This window comes from Polypterus senegalus, chromosome 9 (assembly GCF_016835505.1).
Source record: "Polypterus senegalus isolate Bchr_013 chromosome 9, ASM1683550v1, whole genome shotgun sequence".
Taxonomy (NCBI): Eukaryota; Metazoa; Chordata; class Cladistia; order Polypteriformes; family Polypteridae; genus Polypterus; species Polypterus senegalus.
Genome location: NC_053162.1, coordinates 96291810 through 96314445, shown reverse-complemented (window position 1 = coordinate 96314445; position 22636 = coordinate 96291810). Strand labels below are relative to the sequence as shown.

The 22636-nt window shown below is 39.2% G+C and overlaps 1 protein-coding gene across 2 annotated transcripts; it reads right to left on the bottom strand.

The window, feature by feature from the left end:
* Positions 1–7923: 7923 nt before the first annotated feature.
* LOC120535565 (zinc finger BED domain-containing protein 4-like) lies at positions 7924–8933 on the bottom strand. Of its 2 annotated transcripts, XM_039763497.1 has the most exons (3): positions 8797–8933; positions 8352–8541; positions 7924–8316 (listed from the first exon to the last, which is right to left on the bottom strand). In XM_039763497.1, the coding sequence occupies exons 1-3, from the start codon at positions 8898–8900 to the stop codon at positions 8269–8271; spliced, it is 342 nt and encodes a 113-aa protein (XP_039619431.1). In that variant the 5' UTR covers positions 8901–8933; the 3' UTR covers positions 7924–8268. The 2 variants fall into 2 exon arrangements, with proteins under 2 accessions (XP_039619431.1, XP_039619430.1); XM_039763496.1 differs by having other exon boundaries at positions 7924–8541.
* Positions 8934–22636: the final 13703 nt, after the last annotated feature.

Sequence of the window (22636 nt, the reverse complement as noted above, 5' to 3'; positions counted from 1 at the left end):
TAGATTTTTCTGTGCGTAAGCACATTTCGGCTTTTGTGCTTACGTCATGTTATAGTGAGAATTCTACACACAGCGTTATGCATGAGGCCCCAGGACTCTAAACAAATCCAAATCATATTATGTGATATCATCTACTGTTAAATTCTGCTCCGTACTTCTAAAATTTTTATTTTTATACTGTATTGAGGATTTGTTCTGTTCTGTGTATTGTATTGTATTGGCCCCCTGCTTTTTGACACCCACTGCACGCCCACCCTACCTGGAAAAGGGTCTCTCTTTGAACTGCCTTTCCTAAGGTTTCTTCCATTTTTTCCCTACAAGAGTTTTTTGGGAGTTTTTTCTTGTGTTCTTAGAGAGTCAAGGCTGGGGGACTGTCAAGAGGCAGGGCCTGTTAAAGCCCATTGTGGCACTTCTTGTGTGATTTTGGGATATACAAAAATAAACTGTATTGTATTGTATACTGTTTCTTGAAATATTCTGTGGTTTTGTAAGACCTTTCCAATTTAGCTTTAATAGCATAAAAACCCTTTTATTGGTTACTGCATCACTGATACTTTACTTTGTTATTTTAACATGGTGCATGTTGCACAAAAATTACATAGTTTAGCCACATCCATGAGCAAAAATCAATTCAGAATGTTTAAACTCAGATTTAATATAACAATTGGACTTAAATCAGAATTTGACATAACATAAAAAGCTGCCTGTATCAGATGACAAAAAAACAGATGTAGAGGTATGTGGTTTTGGGAGCTTAGACCATTAGAACATTAGTGCAATCTAGATGAGAACAGGCTATTCAACCCAACAAAGCTCTATAGTGCTATCCTCTTAATTCTTCTAAAAAACATCAACTCTATTTTTGAAGGTCCATAAAGTCCTACTGTCTACCACACTATTTCATAAGTTATTTAATGTGGCATGGTTCTCTGTCCGAAGAAAAACTTCCTAACTTTTCAGCAAAACTTATCCTTAACAAGTTTCCAACTGTGTCCCTGTGTTCTTGTTGAACTAATTTTAGAGTAACATTTTCAATCCATTATACTAATTCCCTTCATAATTTTGAACACTTCAGTCATGGCTCATCTTAATCTCCTTTTGCTTTGACTGAAAAGACTCAGCTCTTTTACCACTAGAATTACCAAAGCCTACGAAAAAACATGTAAACCCGGCCCACGTTAAATCCCTTCACACCCCTCCATCAGTGTCTTTTGTCTTGTAAATGTGTCAATCAAGACAAGCAGCAAGCAGCCTGCTATACCATCTCCCCACCAATGCAGAAAGGGCACAAAGCTCTCCCAGCTCAAGCCTTGATTATCTTGGAGTGAAGTGCTGGAGTTTTAGAGGATACTGTATATTGTTATTTGGAACACATGTATTTCATGTGTGTTCTGTGTCTCCAATAATCTATGTAAACACTGTGAACGCTGGCCCCAGCACAGACAGACGGACGACATATTTTGTTCCCACACACTGTTTATTTACACTTATGTACAATATATAAGTCCAGTGCACACTCACACGACCCCAGTGCCTCTGCACCGATTTCCCCCAAAAGTTCAGGGCCCAGAGTCACTGTGCCTTTCCTCTGGCCGCCTCCTGTCCTCTCTCCAGCTCCGTCTGCTTCCTCCCGACTTCCACCAAATGACTGGAGGGAGGCGGCCCCTTAAATAATGCCCCGGATGAGCCCCAGGTGTTTCCGGCCTCTTCTCTTTAGCCACGCCCCAGCGTGGCGGATGTGTCGGCTGCTTTCCTGGCGGCTCTCCGGGCGCCACCCAAAGTCTTCCCCCCGGCACTTCCTGGCCCCCGGCCAAAGACCACACAGGGTAAACCGGCATCGGGGTGCCGCCCGGCGGTGTCCACGGGTCCCTACAGGGCTGGGCTTCCAAGCCCTGTACCCGTGGTCCCCTACACAACCAAGACGGACGCCCCCTCGCGGTCTGGAGGAGGCACGAGCCCTCCTCTCCTCCTCCTGGGCGTCCCGGCCGGGCTCCAGCCCCGGCCGGGGACCACAACACATTGTTAAAACAGAAATGTTTTAGAAAACATTGTCACACTAATGCAATATTACTGGAAAACGAACAGCATCAGATCGGGTGTAAATTTATGCTGACTCTGTTAGTTAGGGTCAGATCAGGAGGGGGGATGGAAAGTGTGAACGTGACTGAGAGAATAAACCTGAAGAAACAGCTAACTTTTATAAGTACCATAAATTTACACCCGATCTGACGCTGTTCGTTTTCAAATAATATTGCATTAGTGCGATGATGTTTTCTGATTGGTACTATTCAGGTCATCAAATGATTTCTTCAAAATGTCACATATATTTGTCTCTTTCTTTTTTACCCCAGTGCTGCGTTGACATCATGCACCAGAAGGCATGAGCTTATTCAGTATGAGCAGGGACACACAGGTGGCCAGTTGCTGTGTGCTACAACATGGTTCACCTGGCAGCAATGAATGCACATGCACTGTGCAAGGCCTGCACGGGGTCCACTGAGAAAAAATGAATGTTCTTTGCTCACCTTGCAGAGGAACTTCGTCATCGCTTCTTACAAGAAAAGGTGATAGAAAAAGAAAAAGAGGATGCAACATTGACAAGCTTCTGTTCCAAGACTGCTGGTTCCCCCAGGAAAGCAAACTCACTCAGTGTCAGGTGCTCCTTCAATGTAATAGGAACCACAGCATAGAGAGAGGTGTGTACATTGCAACAGGTACACATGTCATAAATGTAGGAAGGACGGTCCTTTGGTGTATGAGAACTGTTAACATTTGAATTTGATGATTGCATATAGAGCAGAACTGACCTCTCTGTACTATTCTTTCCTCTGGATGTTCTGGACTACAAAAGAAACACCACCATGCACCAAAATGTGGAGATTGGGCAAGATCAGAAAAAAAAACGCGATCACTTATTATAACTGCAAGAAGATATAAAAATGAATATGAATAATGTTGCATCAGTCCCACAATGTTTTCCAAAATGTACTATACAGATCATAAAATTAATTATTCCAAATATCATATACTATACCTATGTCTCTGTTTTTTTGACATTGTAGCTTTGACATCATGGACCATAAGGTGCATACTAATTCAGCGTAAGCAGGAACACTCAATAAAACTGAATAAAAAAAATTCAAATTACAATGAGATACCAAGAAGGCAGATTCACCAGCATTTGTGTGTCACCTTTTATCCCTCCATATTAGAGAATTTCCAGTTCCATTGTCTCAAAACACCACTCACATCTACAGTTATTCCCAATTTCAAATAAAAACTAACAGCCTCAGATCTGGGGTGGTGGTGGGGGATATTGTATTGTGATTGTGACTGAGAGAATAAAAGTGAAAATAAAAAACGGTACTAAAAATTCACACTGGCTCTTACAGACACAAATCAAATTTATGTTTTTATTGTATAATATTAACAATAAGAGCAGCGCACTACTCAAAACGGTAAATTTTCAAGGCAACCAGTATCATACCAGCGGCCTCTTGATTACAAGGCAGTAGTTCTTACTGTTGCACCACTGAAGCTGTCCTTGCCCCTTTTCTGAAAGTGTTTATTTGATACTTGGACTTCAGACTTCACACATTATACAGTTCATGTGGACATTTTGTCATTTATTACTAAAACATGAAAAATGTTTCGTTTTAACAATGTGTTTACATAGATTTTTGTAAAAATGGAACACACATGAAATGCATGTGTTCCAAACAACAATATATTATTTACTTTCTAAAACACCAGAACTTCACTGCAAGATAATCAAGGCTTGAGCTGGGAGAGTTTTGTGCCCTTTATGTGGCGGTGGGGGTGATGGTATAGCAGGCTGCTTGCTGCTTGTGTTGATCGAGACATTTACAAGACAAAAGACCCTGACGGAGAGGTGCAAATGGATTTAAGGTGGGCTGGAATTACGAGTTTTTTCGTAGGCTTTGGTAATTCTACTGTCAATCTTTCCTCAAAACATTTCTCCTGTAGCCCTGGAATCAGCCCAGTCACTCTCCTCTAGACTTTTTCTGTCACTGCTGTGTCTTTTTTGTAACTTGGCGACCAAAACTGTAGTCCAGGTAAGGTCTATCCGGTGCAATATTAAGCTTGAACATAACCTCCTTGGACTTTGCTATATGCAATCTGTATCAAATATGTGGAAAAATTAGAATCAGGTATAGCCAAAGGGTTTAAGTGTGCCACTTATATTAAAACAAGCTAAGTGTATTCTTTCTTTAGTGTTATTTTTTCATCTAAGAATTACCGCTGTACACCTAGGGAAGGGTATAATATTTTACTTTACATATATAGACAGAGATTTTTGGTTTAGTAATGATGCAATTTCTAAAAGAGTACATATTCTTTGTGAGCATTTGCCCCTTGCTGGACACATCAGGTCACATGAATATGATGTGTAAATATAGCCATTGTGTTCAGAAATAATACAAAATCCAGATGTTATCACTGGATGATAACATGAATCGAAGATGACGTTATTAGCTCAGAGAAAACCAGATATTTAATTGAAAGAGTATTTGTTGCATGCATTACCTGTGAGGTCTTTACAGTATCCAGCCAAAAAAATTTCTCTAAATTGCTTTCTTATGTATAACTCTTACAGTGCAACAAAGATTGTAAACAGCTTTAGATGCACTTAGCATCTCTCCCTCAATACAGTGCATTACTGCTATAGAGATTGTAAAATTACCAAATTCTGTTTTGAAACAGTAAAATATTATTTAATAAAATCAGACTTAAATGCAGTAAATAATTTTTTGAGGTTATGAGGTAATTAAACTGTTCAAACAATAAGGGAGAAATCCACAGAAGAAACCAAAATAATGCTCAGGCCAAATGACTACTTCCTCATTCACTTTGCTTCAAACACAATGTTTAAGGGAGAAACTGTAAAAAAGAAAGAAATGGAAGCCAAGAAAAATCAAATTTGTTTTCCCAATGGTATTCTAGTGAAAAAAGTGAAAGACTAATAAGGAAGTGTTAAAATCACAAGGAAAATATCTGAAATTGACCATGAAATAGCAAATGTTCTAAATAAATATCTCACACATGTATTTACAAAAGATTAAATTAATATGATACCTCAGACAGAATTGAAAATAAGCTCTGTCTACAGATTTTAAAATTGAAGAGTGCGATGTGCTTCGGGCAAGACTTACACTGAAGACTAAAAAAAAAAAACTCATGGGCTTGATGGAGTTTTACCAGTAGCACTGAAAGAAATTAAATGTGCTATTTTATAATCTTCAGTGAACATATTTCATCAGTCTTCTTAGACAGGAGAAGTACCTGATGACTGTAAAGTTTTAAATGTGAATCTGATCCACAATAAAAGTTAACAATAATTACAGCTGACTAAGTCTGCTTCTGTCACTTGAAAGATTATGGACAGCATAATTTGAAACAAATTAGAAGACTCCTTGCACTAAAATAATAATGTTAAATACAGCCAGCATAGGGTTGCAAGAAGACATTCCTGCCAAAACAGTATTTTAGACTTCTCCTAATAGGTGAATAGAGCGGTACACAAAACTAATCCATAGATGATAATTTAAATAGACTTTCAAAAAAGTCTTTTAAACAGCCCTATACTGAACAATAATTCTGAAGCAATAAGTTAATGGCTTTCAAAGTAACTTAGGAGATTGGATTATAATTGTAGTTAACAAGCAGGTGACAGAGAATACAATCAAGAAGAGAAAGTGTCATATGGTATGAGGTCATTAGTGGCACCTCTACTTTAAATTTCCTTTTTTTCTACATCTCTACCCTGGCCAGTCACGCATGTACCCACATTGGCCCAATTTAGAGTCACCAACTGACCAAATACATACACACATCTTTTTAAAAGTGAAAGGAAGAAAAAGAGTATGCACAGAGAAACCCATGACGAAACAGGGAGAACATGCAAAGTGTAGACAGACAACTGGATCTGGGACTCCAATGCAGGAGGCTGAAGCTATAGCACTTACCACAGTACCACTGTGTTGTTTTGTCAGGAGTAACTCTTTCTAACTAGAGGCACTGATGCTAAGATATTCAGTTAACTTTTCAGCTTTACACAGAGTACAACAATTTGAGGAACAGCAAGTGCTGAAAAGGCAGCAATAGCAATTCAGCAAGACTTGGATAAACTTAGAAATTGCAGTTTAACACAGACAATTCAAAACTGCTAAAAAAAACAGGAAAAATAATTTGTAAATACAAGAAGGAAGATGGTGACCTGCCGGAAGTTAACTCTGGAAACAATTTAGAACACAAACATTCATATTGTATAAATACAATGTGCTGAAACAATTTAGAAAGCCAATAAAATGTTAACTTACATTGTAAAAATAGAAATCAAGGTAAATGAAGATATTTCTATAATACACTAGGCAGACTATAATTCAAATAGTGCTTGAATTTCTGATCACCACTGTACACAAAAGACATAGCAGAGAAGAGAAACCATGTGCACCTTGGAACTAATGGGGCATGTTCTACCATGACAGTGAAAGGAATTGAACTTCTTTAGTCTGGAGCAGTACAAGCTATATTGGGGACTAATTCAAGAACTAAAAAATTATGAAATGCATTAATTACATTTATCTAAAAGAGCTCTTTCTGTTCAATATTGAACTCTGTGCTCAAGAACAACTGTGGGAATTAACAGAAAGTGCATTCAAGGTAAAAGCTAGAGAGCATGTCTCACAAAGGGTAGTAGGAATCGAGAACAAAGTACTGAGTCTTGAAGTTGAAAATATTTGACAACAATTAAAAAATATCTAATCAGATATAAGTATATATATATAGAGAAAGAAACAGAACTTAGCTATTAGTTTGAAACAGTGCAAGACTATAAATCTAATCTATTCTATATATATAAAATCCTAAGCCTAAAAGTGCAACGATTTTATGTGACTTTTTATGTCACATTTATTGTCACGCTTTAAATCGGGATTATTTTAAAACCTACATATATATGTTTGGTATCATTCTTTTCAGAATTTATCGAACTTTAATGTGATGTTGTTAGATTTTCAGATTCTTATTCCATTTGTAAATTATAAACTGAAAAACATCAAGGACTCATGTCCTGCGAGACAAGAATTTGTGCCAAGAGATTTAACCATGCCTGGGGCCGGAAATAAAACACAAAGAGTAGATGACAAAGACAGCTGCTGTACAGGCTTTTAAACGTTCAAAGTGCTGCGTGAGATGCAGATCACGTGGCACAGCAGCAACCAGCAGCTGATCAAGCAAAGAGGAGTTAAAAAAAACTGTATTTGTTTCCCATTGTATCACCGTTTAACAGGGGGTTTCGGAGGAAACAACGCGTCTCCATGGGGTGCGTTCAGCACCCCTCTTCAAGATGCGAAGTGGCTGGTGTGTAGCACAGAAAAGGGGTGTTGGCGAACGAAGCGATCAGGGGGTAACCCCCTAGTGTATATACTAGACATGGCACGATACCACTTTTTTATGTCCGATACCGATACCGATATTGTGAATTTGGATATCTGCCGATACGTCACAAATCCGATACAGTCATTGAGTCTTTTTTTAAACAGAAAACAAAAATGAATGCTTTCAAAAAAATGTCCAGATACATTTTATATACCTCAACACAAATACAGAAATCATAACTGTGATATAATAAGGAAGAAACATTGCAAAGAGAACATGGTTTAGTAACCGCTTCTTTTTATTTAAATGTCCTCAGTTTTAGCAGCATTTGACGGACCAGCACCATCCAAAAAATCCAAAAAGACAAGAGCAACTGTATACGAAAATAAAACATAAGATGACATAAAAGCTTGGTATCTAAAGAAACATTAATAATGAAATTCAAAGTGCTTTTTAATGCCAAACCAACACAGGAACTGCAATTTAAAATAATGCAACATAAAATATATACTTTAAAAAAATCTAGAATTGACCCTTACTTAATGGTTAACATAAATATACACCTACAGTGGGATGTCTTACTGAACTTGTGGAACTCTTTTCTTGCTTCACTTTAACATAAGGGGTAGGTTTTTCTTTAGAAAGATCAGCATTTCAGCCTTCTCAGCTGTCAGCCTGCTTCTCCTTTCATCAATAATGATGGAGGCTGTACTGAAGAGCCTCTCGCTCTCCACACTTGTTGAAGGTGCACAAAGAAATTTAGCTGCTGTACAAACCAGAGTGGGTAATCTAGGCTGGTTGACTTGCCAGTACAACAGTGGATTGTCTGAGCGCTGAATAGTTGGCTCACTGAGGTAGGTTTGCACTTCAATACATGCACTTGAGGTGGTTAACTGAGGAGCAGGCTCTACAGAGCTTTCCTTTAGGATTTCATCAAAAATACTTTCAAGTCTGCTGTGGCTTGCAGTTTCCATCCGTGGAGTCTTGCTTGCTGGTTCCACAGCAGCTGATTCACAAGATGTCCCCTCTGCTGGCTCTGAGGAATCTGATGTGCTTCTTTTAACCACTTCCTCCATCTTTCTCACCTCTACGATCAAAGAAGCTTTTGCCTGGTTTGAGATTTCTACACTTGTGAAGTATCTGGAACGATAATAGCCAAACCACAATATTAAGAGATTATTATACTGTTGGCTGATGAAATATTACAATTTAACTTAACTTCCTCACAGTCAAGTGTGGGATTTGTGAGTAAATGTCTTTAGCTCTCTCTCACACACACTCACACTCACACTCTCTCTCTCTCTCTCTTTCTATCCCATTCTTTCTCTCTCTCACCACACTCTCCCTCTCCCCCCTCTCTCTCACAAACACACACATTAAAAAAAAATTCCATACCTGTCTTTATATCTTGGATCCAGCAGTGTTGCAACTGCATATAGTGGCTCAGATTCTACATCTTTGAAGCGTCTGTTAACAGCCTCGAGAAGGGTGATCTTCATCGTCCTTATTCCCTCGTCACTTTCATTTCGTCGAGACAGAGCGCTTAAGGACGCAGACGATGGGGATAACATCAGATGCTGATGACCATGAGGAGCTTACATCCCTTGTCAACTCCTCAAAGGGGGCCAGAGCTGCTACGATCTTTTCAAGTAGCCCCCACTGACGTGCACACAGTGTGGCTGGCAGGTCATGCTCCGCGGAATATGCACACAAGGCTCGTTTTTGAGTGATGAGGCTCTCCATCATATAATATGTGCTATTCCACCGTGTTCGCACATCTTGTACCAGACGCTTCGGTGGCATATTGAGCTCAATTAGAATGTTCACCAAACGTGAATATGCAAGTACAGAGTGCTTAAAGTGACCCACTATTTTTCTTCCGACAGCCACTGCATCACTAATACTACGTTGCGATAACAGCACGAGTTGCAAAGTGTGCGCGAAGCATCCTAAACTTGGAACTCCTAGTCTATCCATTGCCTTTATTACATTGCTGCCATTGTCTCGTAAAACAACATGACCTTTGATTTTTGAAATTTTCCATTCATTTAACATTTCCTCTATAGCTGTAGCGATGCACTCTCCTGAGTGCGAGCCACAAAGCTGCTTAGCGTGCAAAACTGCTTTTTGCAACTTAAAACTTAAGTCTTTCCACTGTGCTGTTAGACCTAGCAAGGACAATGGACACACGTCTGAGCTCCAAATATCTGAGGTCAAGCTTAAAGCGGGAACGCTATCCAAGCATTCAAAAATGAACTTGCGCACTTGTTTGTACTTATCTGGAATGGCTGTCTCGGAGATAAAATGTCGGTTTGGTAGCGCGTAACGAGGCTCCAAATGTTCCATTAAGCGCCGAAACCCCACATTCTCAACAACAGAAAGGGGCTGGTCATCAAGCACAACAAACTCGATGATTTTCTCTGTTATCAGCTTTGCTTTGTTGCTTTCTGGAGGGAGTTTCTCGCGTTTCTGAATTGTTTCAAACAGTGTTTGTTGATGCGACACCATTTTCTTCTTGGCGCTCGTGGAATTAATAAATTCCGTGTACTCCTTTCCATGATATTTCTGCAGGTGTTTAATCAGATTCGTTGTGTTAAAGTTTCCAACTCTGCTACCACCCCGCGAAACACTTGTATTGCATAAATTACATTCGGCAGTCTTGGCTTTTTCTTCTTTGAGTCGGAAGTAACTCCAAACTGCTGACATGTCAGCAAGTCTCACACGCAACAGAAACTCTTATCACGTGATGCATGTCCCAAATCACGTTATGCATGCGGTAATTATTTTCCGTAATTTTTAAAGGATCAAATTACATTTTTTATTGCTTCCCGATTTCCGATCCAGTAATTTAGGTCAGGATCGGACCGATACCGATACAGAATATCGGATCGGCTCATCTCTAGTATATACATATATATACAGCTACTACTTATGGGGTTTTATTCTTCCCAACCAACTTTAAGAAAATCCACTACTCTTTGTTAGATCACTTCTTGTTTTGCTTCCCCTACAAACCATGCTAAAACATTAAGCTGATCTAATATGAGGTTGAGACATATATATATATATATACATATATATATATATATATATATATATATATATATATATATATATATATATATATATATATATATATATATATATATATATATATACATATATATATATATATATATATATATATATATATATATATCTCATCGGCATGTTCCTTCCTAGAGGGGATATGCTTCCAATTGTGACGGCTATATCAATTATTCCTCTTCTTTCTTTCAAATGAAAGCAATCCTCTGGAGGAAAAGTCTGTTAACATGAAAATATTATATATTCTTACTTTGATCTTCAAGTTTTCAGCTCAGTTAAACTAACTTTGTTTACTTCAGTAACCTCCTCCCATTATATGTACTCCCTGTTCTTATACCTTTTTTTCTGTAAGTATAGGCACATCTACGGAGGCCATTTTTATAAGCGGACTATTCTTTTCTTTACTGTTTCACATTCCAGTTTTTTTTATCAAAATTATAAAAGGTACTATAATAATTGTCAACACACAGATACATAAATGTGGCTGTTTTACAAACTACCCATTCAATCATGGTGGGCTGAATAGCATTTTGGGCTTTTTTTATACCTTTAATTATCTAAAGTGTTTATTATGTCAGTTGAAAGTTGCAGACCGTGGAATGCAGCTGGCTTCCCAGGCAACTGAAAATGCTTATAAAATAAACTAAGGAAATGAAAGCCATTTGTTAATCTGGAAAATCAGAAAATCTCCATTCTTATATTTTTTGTTTTTTAATTTAGCCTTACAAATTTCAATATAATGAAGACAGAGGCATGCAGAGTCATCTCTGCACAACTGTTATTATCTGCAGGTAATGCAACATCCATCAAGGGTATATTCATAAAGTTCTTGCATCTTTTTAGCTGAATTAATCCAGTTTTACAATTGAAATTTAAGACACTGACAACATTCTACTGGCTGACGCATTGTGTAAAATGAAAGCTCGTATCCTTACTTTCTTTTGGGCTTCCTAATGGTCTTCATTTGAAGAAATATTTCCAAAAAATGTCTTATTCAGTGTCATTTTTCTAATCGTACTCTACATGTAGTGTAGACTCTACATGTAGTGCAGATAAAACTTCCTCCTTTCTACCAAGGTTAAAATACTGTCATATTCCTTTATCATGATGTGACAAATAATGAATGTTCCCAATTAAAATGCAATATTGGTGTACTATATTTAAAAAAGAACTCAATATTCATTGCATTTGATATCAGTTGTTCTACTTAGGTATGCAGTTGCTGGGTAATCAAAAACACTGACGTTTTTGTTGAATTGGTTGCCCTTCACTCAGTGGGTCACTGAAGACTGAAAAAATGTATTATTAAAAAAAAAAAATCAAATGGTTTTCAAAGAATTTTTTGATTGGAAATCTGTGTGCTTTTGTTACCTACAGGGGGCTTTGATCCTCACATTTTGTAAATTTTGTTTACATATTTTAGTTCACAGCTGGATAGCACAGCTTCCCTTCTGTTCTTCTGTTTTTGACAACAGCCATTAGAAAAATGTTTATATCTATATAAAATATAAAACCCAACATTTTATTCATGAAATTACAGATTCTCATCATCTCAATTATACATTGCATGAAGAATATTATTAGAATTCTTATTATTAAGAATATTAATAATAGTTATTAAATTTAACTATGCACTGCAGTCAGTTGTGAGATATCATGAAAATAGCAGTACTGTGGGACAGCTCCTCAATTCCTGGGAAGGGATATTATATGGACTGCTCTCTTTTTATTGGACTGTATAGGTTGGTCCAGATCTAATTATGCAATTTTCATTATGCTATAACCTATTAAGTTTATTACATAGAAAATCACCCGAAAAATCCCGGACCATCGAGAACTGACGACATAAAGAATTGTCTTTGCGCCGAACTGGAATCGTCCCCACATAAATCAAAGTCAACCAGACGATCTGGATCTGCATAATTAGATCTGGACCACCCTGTAGATGCCTTAATGTAGTGATATGGACTTATGTTCCTTGTTGTGGATAGTCTATAAAACACCAGACATCAGGCAGAGTTTCTTGTCTATTTATGAAGTTCATAATACGCATGTTCCTTATGCTTCGTTGCTACATTCTATGCATTGTACTTCCAAATGAGCATTCATTTATCGACAGCTCTCTTGCACACATAACCTGTACGTCCCATTAAAGATACAATCAAACCACGTAGCAGACTAGTTGGTTGCAGTTGCCAGTTCTGGTTATGTCACATTAAACGATGCTGCAGACTAACTCTGACTCGATAAAATCATGTAAATTAAAACTATGACTGAAAATTACTGAAGAAATTGTGTAATGTGGCTCAACTTTTAGGTAATCGTTTCTGTAAGACTGAAGTTTGAGCTCTGACTGGCCGATTTCAAAACACAGTTCTTCCTTTTTTAATATCAGAGATAACCATCATTAATAAAAGATTAACCACTGTATATTTAAGCAAAACACCACCGAGGGTAGTTCACCATAGTAGAAGCACCATGCAACAAACTGCACAACACTTGACAGGAAAAGTCTACAAATGTTTATAGAGATAACTATAGCATATAGTTCAGCAGGGGATTACAAATATTTCTCAGTTCCTAACTTTGGCTTCTGTTTCTTAATGTTGACTTCCGGCTTTGTAAATTGTTGTTCTCTTGATCACTTCCTGTTTGTCTTTCCTAGTGTGAGTTATAACACCCAGTCTCTATTATTTCTATTTGCTTGTGAATATGAAGGATAGACATTCTTAAAAAAAAAGTTAGCATAAAAGTTAACTTGATCTGATTTGCAAGAGCAGACCAGTGCAGGTGGGAATAAAAAGGGCCACCTCCCTCCAGTCGTCAGCCGGGGTCGGGTGGAAGTGGACGAAGCTTGGAGGAGAGGCAGTGAAGGAAGGCTGGACATTGGAGAGGCCCGGACTGGGGTGATTGGTGAAGGAACACTGGGTTGTGTGGGGGAATTTATTTATTTGTAAATAGTATGTAAATAAACGTGTGTGTTGGACTTATTGGTGTCTGCCTGCTGTGCCATGGCTGGTCTTCCACAATGGATAATAAATAATATAACACTGGTTATAAAAAATATACATTAAACACACAAAAAAACAGGAAAATAAATACACCCTGGCTGTAAGATGACAGGAACGACAATTCTGTGTATAAAAAAAATAATCCCCCTAACTTTGTGTTCTCCAGATGAAAAGGAAAGAGCTCTGTTACAACAAGAAGCATTCCTTATGGCCACCCATGACAACATATCTGCTCCAAGCTCAAAAAAATGACACACCCCGATCAGGACTACTCCTCCAAAACTGTGAGAGTTTCTCTGGCACAGAACTTTAATATGGCATACTGATTGTCTTCAGTTTATAATTATCAGAGGAAATTAATCCATCCATCCATCCATTATCCAACCTGCTAGATCTTAACTACAGAGCCACGGGGTCTGCTGGAGCCAATCCCAGCCAACACAGGGTACAAGGCAGGAAACAAACCCCGGGCAGGGTGCCAGCCCACCGCAGGAGGAAATTAATACAAGTCAAAATTAAATTTCTTTCTTGCTCTTTTTGACAGTAAGTGTAGGTTTGCATATTAGTTTTTAGACAATCAGTTTCTCCTTCCTTATTTTTAGATCTTGCCAGTTCCTGGCCGAAATTTTTCTCAGTGGTAACTTTAGGGTTCATTTCCTTTTTTCCCTTCCATTTCTTTAGTTAGGGAGAATCTTAAGAGTTTCTAAGAATACTCTCCATAAGGTTTTTATTTTTCATTCTTTTTTAGCTTCAGTTTTGCCCATCTCCTGGTTTGTATTTTTCAAAGTCCAAGTATTTTCCAGTGTTTAATTGTAATACTCATTTTAACATTTATTTCTGTAGTCATTTTGCTTGCTTTAAAATCTTTCTAATCAGAGAAGTGGCTCACCACTTGTCATGGATGGAATCTGTGGAAGGGGATCTGTTTTATCATAAAAGCATTCACGACAGGTTCTTTAGTATCCAAATGCTCATTTTTATTGGAGGACAAGTTAATCATAGAAATGCTTAAGTAATGTTCCTAACCTAACTTTGCTTATATGTACACCCCACAATACTTACTCCTGGAATCCTCAACAAAGGCAGTCTGCCCCTCAAATCTCTTAACACTTGAACTCTTACCTTACCTGCAAGGGCTAAACCAGAATTGAAACAAAGACCGCCTATCCCTGAAACATTTGACCTCCAAATACCCTAACAAAGACTGTCTACCTCTCAAAAGATATTTACCTCTAAATACCTTAAACAAGGGATGTCTCCCCAGACAAGGGCTAAACCTCAACAGGACTCTCCCCGTTATATTACAGAACTATCAATCTCTTATAACCCATGTTTGGATCCTACAGAACCTGCATAAGTATCTCAGTTCCTCATGTTATAGAGACTGTGAACTCTGGGTGAATTGCTAAATCACCCAAATTGGTAAATCACAAGGTAGTAACAGTGTCCTTCTGTCCAAAAAAAGCACTTGAACATTAAGCTCCTATTTAAATACAAACAATTAAAATATAATGCTAACCTCCTTTATATGCTCTACAGTACTGTGTACAGTTTATTCACTATGTAATCCTATATTCCTCACACAAATTAAATGAGTCTTATTAAACAAACTGTAAAAAGCACTATTTTTCACTCCAATACAGGTTCTAAAGATTTTAGCCTGTTAATGGAATAGAGTTCTTATCTTAGTTTCAATTGTGAATATGTTCCGAGTGACCATCAGAAATAATCAATTAATAGCCGAATAAATACCATCAAAAAATACAATAACATTATAATTTGGTTTTAATTAAACAAAGAAAGTCAGAGCATCTAATTATTGTTTATCAATAGTGCAAGACAACAGACCACTTGATTTAAAATTAGTCCATTAAACCCTGCATAAACGTCCCAAGCACAAACCGAATGTAATGTAAATTCAATGCATCCTATAGAAGTCTGGACTTAGCATATTTGTATTTATCATGGTCGGTCTGTCGGTCTACATCAGCATCAGTCCTGCTGGCCTCTTTGCCTTTCCTGCCTCTCCTTTTAAATTATTGCTTGCCCAGCTGAGCACACTCAGACACTAATTTTCCATGATTGACAACATGCCTTTTACACTTGGCAATTAAAAGGCCAATTGAGGTTATTTGAAATACTAAACTGATGTCTCAAGGGTAAATGCATTCCCCAAATCATATTACATTGTAATAAAATATGTATTAAAGAAGCAAAGACATAAAAGTGCCATCATCATAAGGCTAATTTGAAGGTACTGAGTGACGCCCCATTGACTATGTGCTTTTAAAATTATTTTGTCATGTACTATATCTAAATATGTTTTTGTTTTTTTGGGGGTAACATTTTTAGAAGCAGAAGTACAATTTAAAATGATTTTATCTAGTATAATTTCAGATATACACAAAACTGTTATTGTTTTCCTTTTGCCTAAGGATATTACTTTTTCGTGTCTTTAACTGATTTGAATGCACAGATCTCCTAATTACTTAATTCAAAGGAAATTAACATAGAAATGCATTAGTGATGGAGAACCAACAACCTGTCAGTCAGAGGTTAATGACTAAACAATTAACTTGAGTTTTTTCCATCATATCCTAACTATTAAAAGTATTGCACCAACTATCATTAGTTTGACTAGATTTATAAAGATTTAACAGAAGATGTATGCGTTATTGTACTGTATGATGAACATATTTATTTTTGGCATCAAGTTAATGCTTTCTTGAATTAGGAAAAAAAAACATTCTCCCAAGCTGATTGCTGTCAGGCAAAAATATAATTACATTCTATCAGTGCAGGGTATTACATATGACATTTTAATATATACTTGTCAAATAGGAGGTTCAATAAGCCAAGGCTTGTTTTTGTCTCCCAAAAATGCTAAAAAGAAAGAAATGGCAGTAAAATAGTTAGCTGAGAGTTAATAATTGGTTTAAAATGTAATTTTCAACTAAACTACTTGAAGTGTAAAGCAGCTGCTCTCTGTTTTTGTCTTTTAGAGAAATTCTTGGATTTGTTGTGAAGTGACATATTCTTATCAATGTAAACATACTGTGCACAGTACTGTTGATGAAAACAATTAATGATCATTGACACATAAGCAGAAAGGAGAAAGATCAATAATGCTAATGATACAAGTTTAATTTAAATGTAATACAGGAGTTAGACAACTTTTAATTTCTGGTTAATTTTTTCATAATAATTTTAAATTTGCCACATGTGACAGCTATAATTAAGAATTGACTTGCATTTTCCTTCTCAGTTAATAAGCATAAAGCAAAAAAGCAGGTTTGCACAGTAATTTTAAAAAGGATGTCATGTCTTATCCAGCAAAAAAGCCCAGTAAAGCTGACTTCCTATACAATCTAAGGCAAGCTAAGACACCAAGGGTCAGATTTATAAAACTTACGTATGCAGAAGTGAGAATTTAAAAAAGAAAACTTTATGGGGGAACCTGTGTATATTTACGGCAACTCTCACCCATGTGTACACAACATTTTGGAGAAAGTTGGAAATGATTAACACCCTTGATAAAGTAGTGAAATTCATAGAAACCAGCTAAATAAATCATGCATATAATAATTTGCTTCACTGAGCTGTCATTATAATGTGCATTGACGTGACAAACATATTGAACCTCAAAAGTCACAAATATAATGTACAGATTGTAGTTTCCTTTTAACAGGACCAATACTGTGTATTTGCACTGAAGGAGCTTCCTGTTCTCATTTCTCAGGATAAGAAACCAATGCAATCCCTTGTTTTCAATAATTGTATTAAGTAAAACTCCATGTTTGATTCACTCCCTGACAACAGGCACCTACCAGGGGAACTGGCTGATAGGTCAGAAATATCTCTGCTCCATATTGCCGGCTTGGGTGGAAGCCATAAACAAATGATGAAGCGGTACATTCAGTTTCTGTATGATGTGGGTGTACAGGCCAACATAAAAGGGCAATATGCAGCAATGTCCAGTGTTTATGTGCATATACTGTGACAGTAGAGGGCGCTGTCGCTCCTCCAAACCCGCAGACAACACATCTAGACACCAGGTAAAATTATAAGAAATGATTTAAATTTTTTCAATATTTGTGCACCAGGCACCTCCACCTCAACGATACACAATAATCTATAATAAATCCTCCTTTCCACCCAGCAGCTCTGTCACACTCCCTTCCAACTCCGACTCAGTCTGCTGGGTTTTCCCATTGTCCTTTTATATTCCTTGACCTGGAAGTGCTTCTGTCCTTCAGTCCATGTGCTTTCATAGCACTCCCAGGTCAGATGAAAGCTCTTCTTTTACTTCAGCCCGGAAGTGCTTTATTTCTTCCGTCCTGTGACTAGGAAGTACTTTTGAACTATAATAGAGACACTCGTGCCTCCCTGCAGCGTCCCCTGGTGGCCCCCATGGTATCCAGCAGGGTTGTGAAGCCGAATTCCATTGTCCATAATGCCCTATAGGAATTTGGGGCACCTCCATGTTGCAGGGAGGACTCCATCTAGCGGCGTGGGGGTGTTGGTCGGGATAAACTGCCGGCCATCTCTCACAATACATAAACATATAAAGATTTTTGGACCTTGTCCTTACAAGTTTATTGTCGTTTATCACTGGGACTCACTCCAAACCAGTCCCTCAGTTCAGCCTTCCTGACCTAATGCGTCTGAGCTGAGGGGAACACTGTGTCACACACGTGTGCATGGGAGACAGTTTACGGCCTTGAACACTTGTATTTTTAATCTGGACCAGGGGTTGCCGCTGCCCTCTAACTCTTTCTCCTTTTCCCCTGCACTCCAACAGAAGAACCAGCATCTTACATCCTCTTCCGTTCCTCAGAAGTCTTCACTTACCACTTCCATTTCAGTGTCTCCAGATCCCACCTCCTCATGATGTCAATTCCGGTTCCAAGACTACACCCTGTGGAGCCGACCCGGACACAGACAGGCGGACATGTTGTTCTTCACCACCACACGTATTTTATTTACAAAATATATACAATAAATATGGTCACTAAGACCCACTGTCCACAAGTGCACAAACCCCAACACCGTCCTGGCCACTCAAATGCCTTTCTTCGGGCCGCCTCCACTCTCCTCTCTTGCTTCGTCCTCCTTCCACCCGACTCTAGCCTCAAATGAAGGGAGACGGCCCCTTTTATACATGACCCGGATGAGCTCCAGGTGCTTCCGACACTCCCCCGTTGGCCACGCCCCAGCGGGCGGAAGTGCCGGCTGTTCTCCCGGCAGCTCTCAGGGTGTCGTCCAAAGTCTGGTGTGGCGGAAGTGCTGGGGCGACAGGTCCCCAAGGCATTGGGGCGCCTCCTGGTGGTGACTACGGGCCCCTACAGGGTAGGGCTTCCATGCCCTCAACCCGTGGCCCACAGAGCAACCAGGAAGGCAGCCCCCACGTGATCCAGGGTGGGCTTTGACCCTCTTCCGGTCCTTCATGGCGTCCCGGCCGGGTCGTTGCCCCTGGCATCCCGGACAACCCATATATTATATCCTTTCCTGTCTGTCACACATATACAGCAGCCATCTTATATATAAATGTCTACGCATGGAAGTCTGTGTGTGTCTGTCCGACCTGGAAGTGAGAGGTGGATTTGGAGTAAGGGCTCCACCACAGAGGAAACAGAAAACTCGTTTAGCCACTAATAACACAAGCTAGGCCAGCACATCAGCAAAACAAAACCTCAGAAGAAAGACAATGTCGCTTAGCCGCTAATACTGGCAAAACAGTGTCACTTTTACTTTTTCTCCCACTGCTAATACACAAGTGAAGAGAGCTCGTCTACAAAACGAAACCTCTGAAGAAAGTCAAAGTCGCTTAGCCGCTAACATCAGTAAAACAGTATCCCTTTTACTTTTCCTCCTGCCGCTAATACAGAAGTGATGCGAGCACATCGGCAAAACTAATTCTTCTAGGAGAGAGCTGCCCAGAGTAGTTCCTTTCAATTACCTGACATCTCTACATTTTAATTTTTTTCTGACGATTTCAATAGTTTCTAGGACCCCAGGGTTTTTACAGCATGGGCTTACACATCTAGTTTTTTAATAACCCTCAGTTCTGTTTGGAGCTCATGTCTCTAAAGAGCTATCACTTTCAGTTGCTGATTTTAAGTATACAGGGTAGATCCCCAAACCTTTCTCTTTTGCCTTTGTGATTATATTACAGTAGCGTAGTCAGCACAATTTGTTCTATGATGTCCAAAGAACAGGACCTGAACACTATCCTTATGAATATGGCTGCAGAAATACATGGGCTGAAGCTACAGCTGGAAGAAACCCGGAAACATCTTGCCAAGACTGTGGCAAGAGTGCAAGCACTAGTTGCTGTTCAACAAGACCAGGCACAGGCTCATTTACAGTTACTATTACCCTTACAAAGAAAATGATGATATAGAGACATACTTTCATATTTTTGTAAGCACTGTAACCCCACTGTAACCACCACTTGGAGCAGGTGGAGTGGGCCAACATACTAGCGTTGTTCAAAAAAGGACGAGGTGCAGTGGAGTTATTATGACCTTGGAGAGGAGCCTGCTGCAAACTGTGACACATTAAAGTCAGAGGTTCTAAAATGCTATGGCATCTTGGAGGACCAGCAGGCAAGGCTGTGCTGAGCCGAAAGTGGTGGTTTGACCCAGAGTGACCATCCTCCTCCCAAGCTTATGATATATGGGGCAAGGCACTGACTGTGGCCAGAAATTAACTACTCAATGCAGGTCATAGAGCAAGTCACCATGACCTGCTAATAATTGCCTTGCCTGATTATCTCACCCAGACAGTCCACTAGCGGGCATATAAAAATATGGATGCACTAGTTAGAACCCTTGAATGTCATTGAGCGGCCTAGTAATCTCTCAAGGAGGTTGTCCACTCGAGGCATAGGATAAGCATCAAATTGGGAGAGCTGATTAATTAGATGGAAGTCATTGCAAAACCTCCAACTCCCATCGGGCTTAGTAACCAAGACTATTGGACTGGATCAGGGACTATAACTCTCCTCTATGACTCCTAAATCCAGCATGCACTTGATTTCAAGTTCCACTTCAGCCTTCTTTGCCTCGGGAAGACGATAAAGGCGCACTCAGACTATAACCCTGGGTGCAGTCACAATGTCATGGGCAATCAGAGAGGTCCTTCCAGGTTTTTCATCTACCACCTCTGGGATGGACGAGATAACTGCTTCAAGCTTTCATCTTTGTCAAGTGTTTAAGTTAGTGCCAAAGTTAAGGGTGTTGGTCTGAGCAAAGAATGAGTGGGGCTGGCCGGAGGAGAGATCGGGATCCCTTTCCTTACACGGTTTCAGCATATTCACATGATATATCCGCTCATTTGGCTGATGATTGGGCTGTTTCACCAAATAGTCAACAAACCCTTTCTTCTCCTTAACCTTGTATGGTCTCTGCCAATGGGCAAGTAGTTTAGAATGGGAGGTGGGAACCAACACCATCACCCGATCCCCCTGCTTGCTCCTCTTCCATGTGACTTTTTAGGATAGGTCAAATTTTCCCAAATCCATGGCGTAACTGCACAATATATTCTAAAATATTAGTGGAGGGAAGAGCCTCTCCTTCCTAACCTTCTTTCAAAATGTCTAATATACCCCAGGGTTGTCATCTGTTTAATAATTGAGGCTTGAGGGACTTCCTTGTAGGCAAAGAGCACGAGGGGGAGGAGTTGATCCCAGTTCCTTCCGTTACTGCTGACCACCTTGCGGAGCATCTATTTGAGAGTCTGATTAAATCTCTCAACTAGACCGTCGGTTTAAAGATGATATACTGCGGTCTTTATATGCTTTATTTTAAGTAACTTGGCCATCTCCCTGAACGTCTCTGAGGTAAATGGTGTCCCTTGGTCTGAAAGACCCCTACCATTTCCCGTGCGATGGCCTTTTTTTCTCTGGTCGTCTGGAGTTTTGTTTTTTTTTTTCTGTCCCCCCTGGCCATTGGACCTTACTGTTATTCTATGTTAATTAATGTTGACTTATTTTATTTTCTTACTGTGTCTCTTATTTTTCTATTCTTCATTATGTAAAGCACTTTGAGCTACATTTTTTGTATGAAAATGTGCTATATAAATAAATGTTGTTGTTGTTGTTGGTGTTTGAAGTAGGTGAGTGCAACGGAACAGCGTCTGGATATTGGGTCGCATAATCCACGAGGACTAATATACAGTATATTTATGTCCTCGGGCTGAGGGTTCCAATGGTCCTATGATATCAACCCCTATTCTCTCAAACGGGACATCAATTAAGGGAAAGGGAACGAGAGGAACACGGTCCCTCCTAGGAATTTGCCACAGTTGACACTCTGGGCAAGAGATACAAAAGTGGTGAACCTCCTTGTTAATTCCTAGCCAATAAAAGCGGAGCTTAATATGCTCTACTGTTTTCTCGGTGCCCAGGTGGCCTCCTAGGAGGTAGGTGTGTGCTAACTTACAAACCTGCCGCCAGAAGGTTCACTGTTCACTGACCCGATATAACAAATTATTTTCCATAACAAAGTGGGGAGCCTGTGGCTTGGGTTGATTGGTGCATTGGCCATTGACTATTACCACTGCATTCTTTGCAAATTTCAGGGACTCATCATTCCATTGCTCCCTTTTAAACGAGGCCAGCGTTTGTCTAAATTGAAAGCTTAGATCAGAGAGAGGGTCTGGTCTGACCTAAAGTGGTGGGGCGTCAGCGTATTATTCCCGTCTGTTACTAGGTCCAAATTAGTATCAGGAGTGAGTAGTACTTCTCCGCTTTCAATATCAGACCAGTCCTGCCCTAGAATCACAGCGAAAGGGGATTTTGGGAGGACCGCTACAGGAATTTTTCTTACCAGTCATCCCTGGCTGATGAAACATCGGGCAGTTTTTTAGTATCGGATATCTCCGTGTATACAAGTTATACTGGTCTTTATATTTATCCTTTGTCACGGCAGAACGTACCGGTGGTCAACAATAGAGATGTTGCTGCCAGAATCAAATAGGGATTTTACCTTGAATCCATTAACAATTGCCACTCCTGTATGAGGCATTGACATTGGGTTTGAAAGCGCGCACAATATACCTCCACCTCTCCACTTGCATCCCGCCTCGTCCCCAAATAAGTGGCATGCCTGCGGCTTCGAGGACTCTGATGCAAA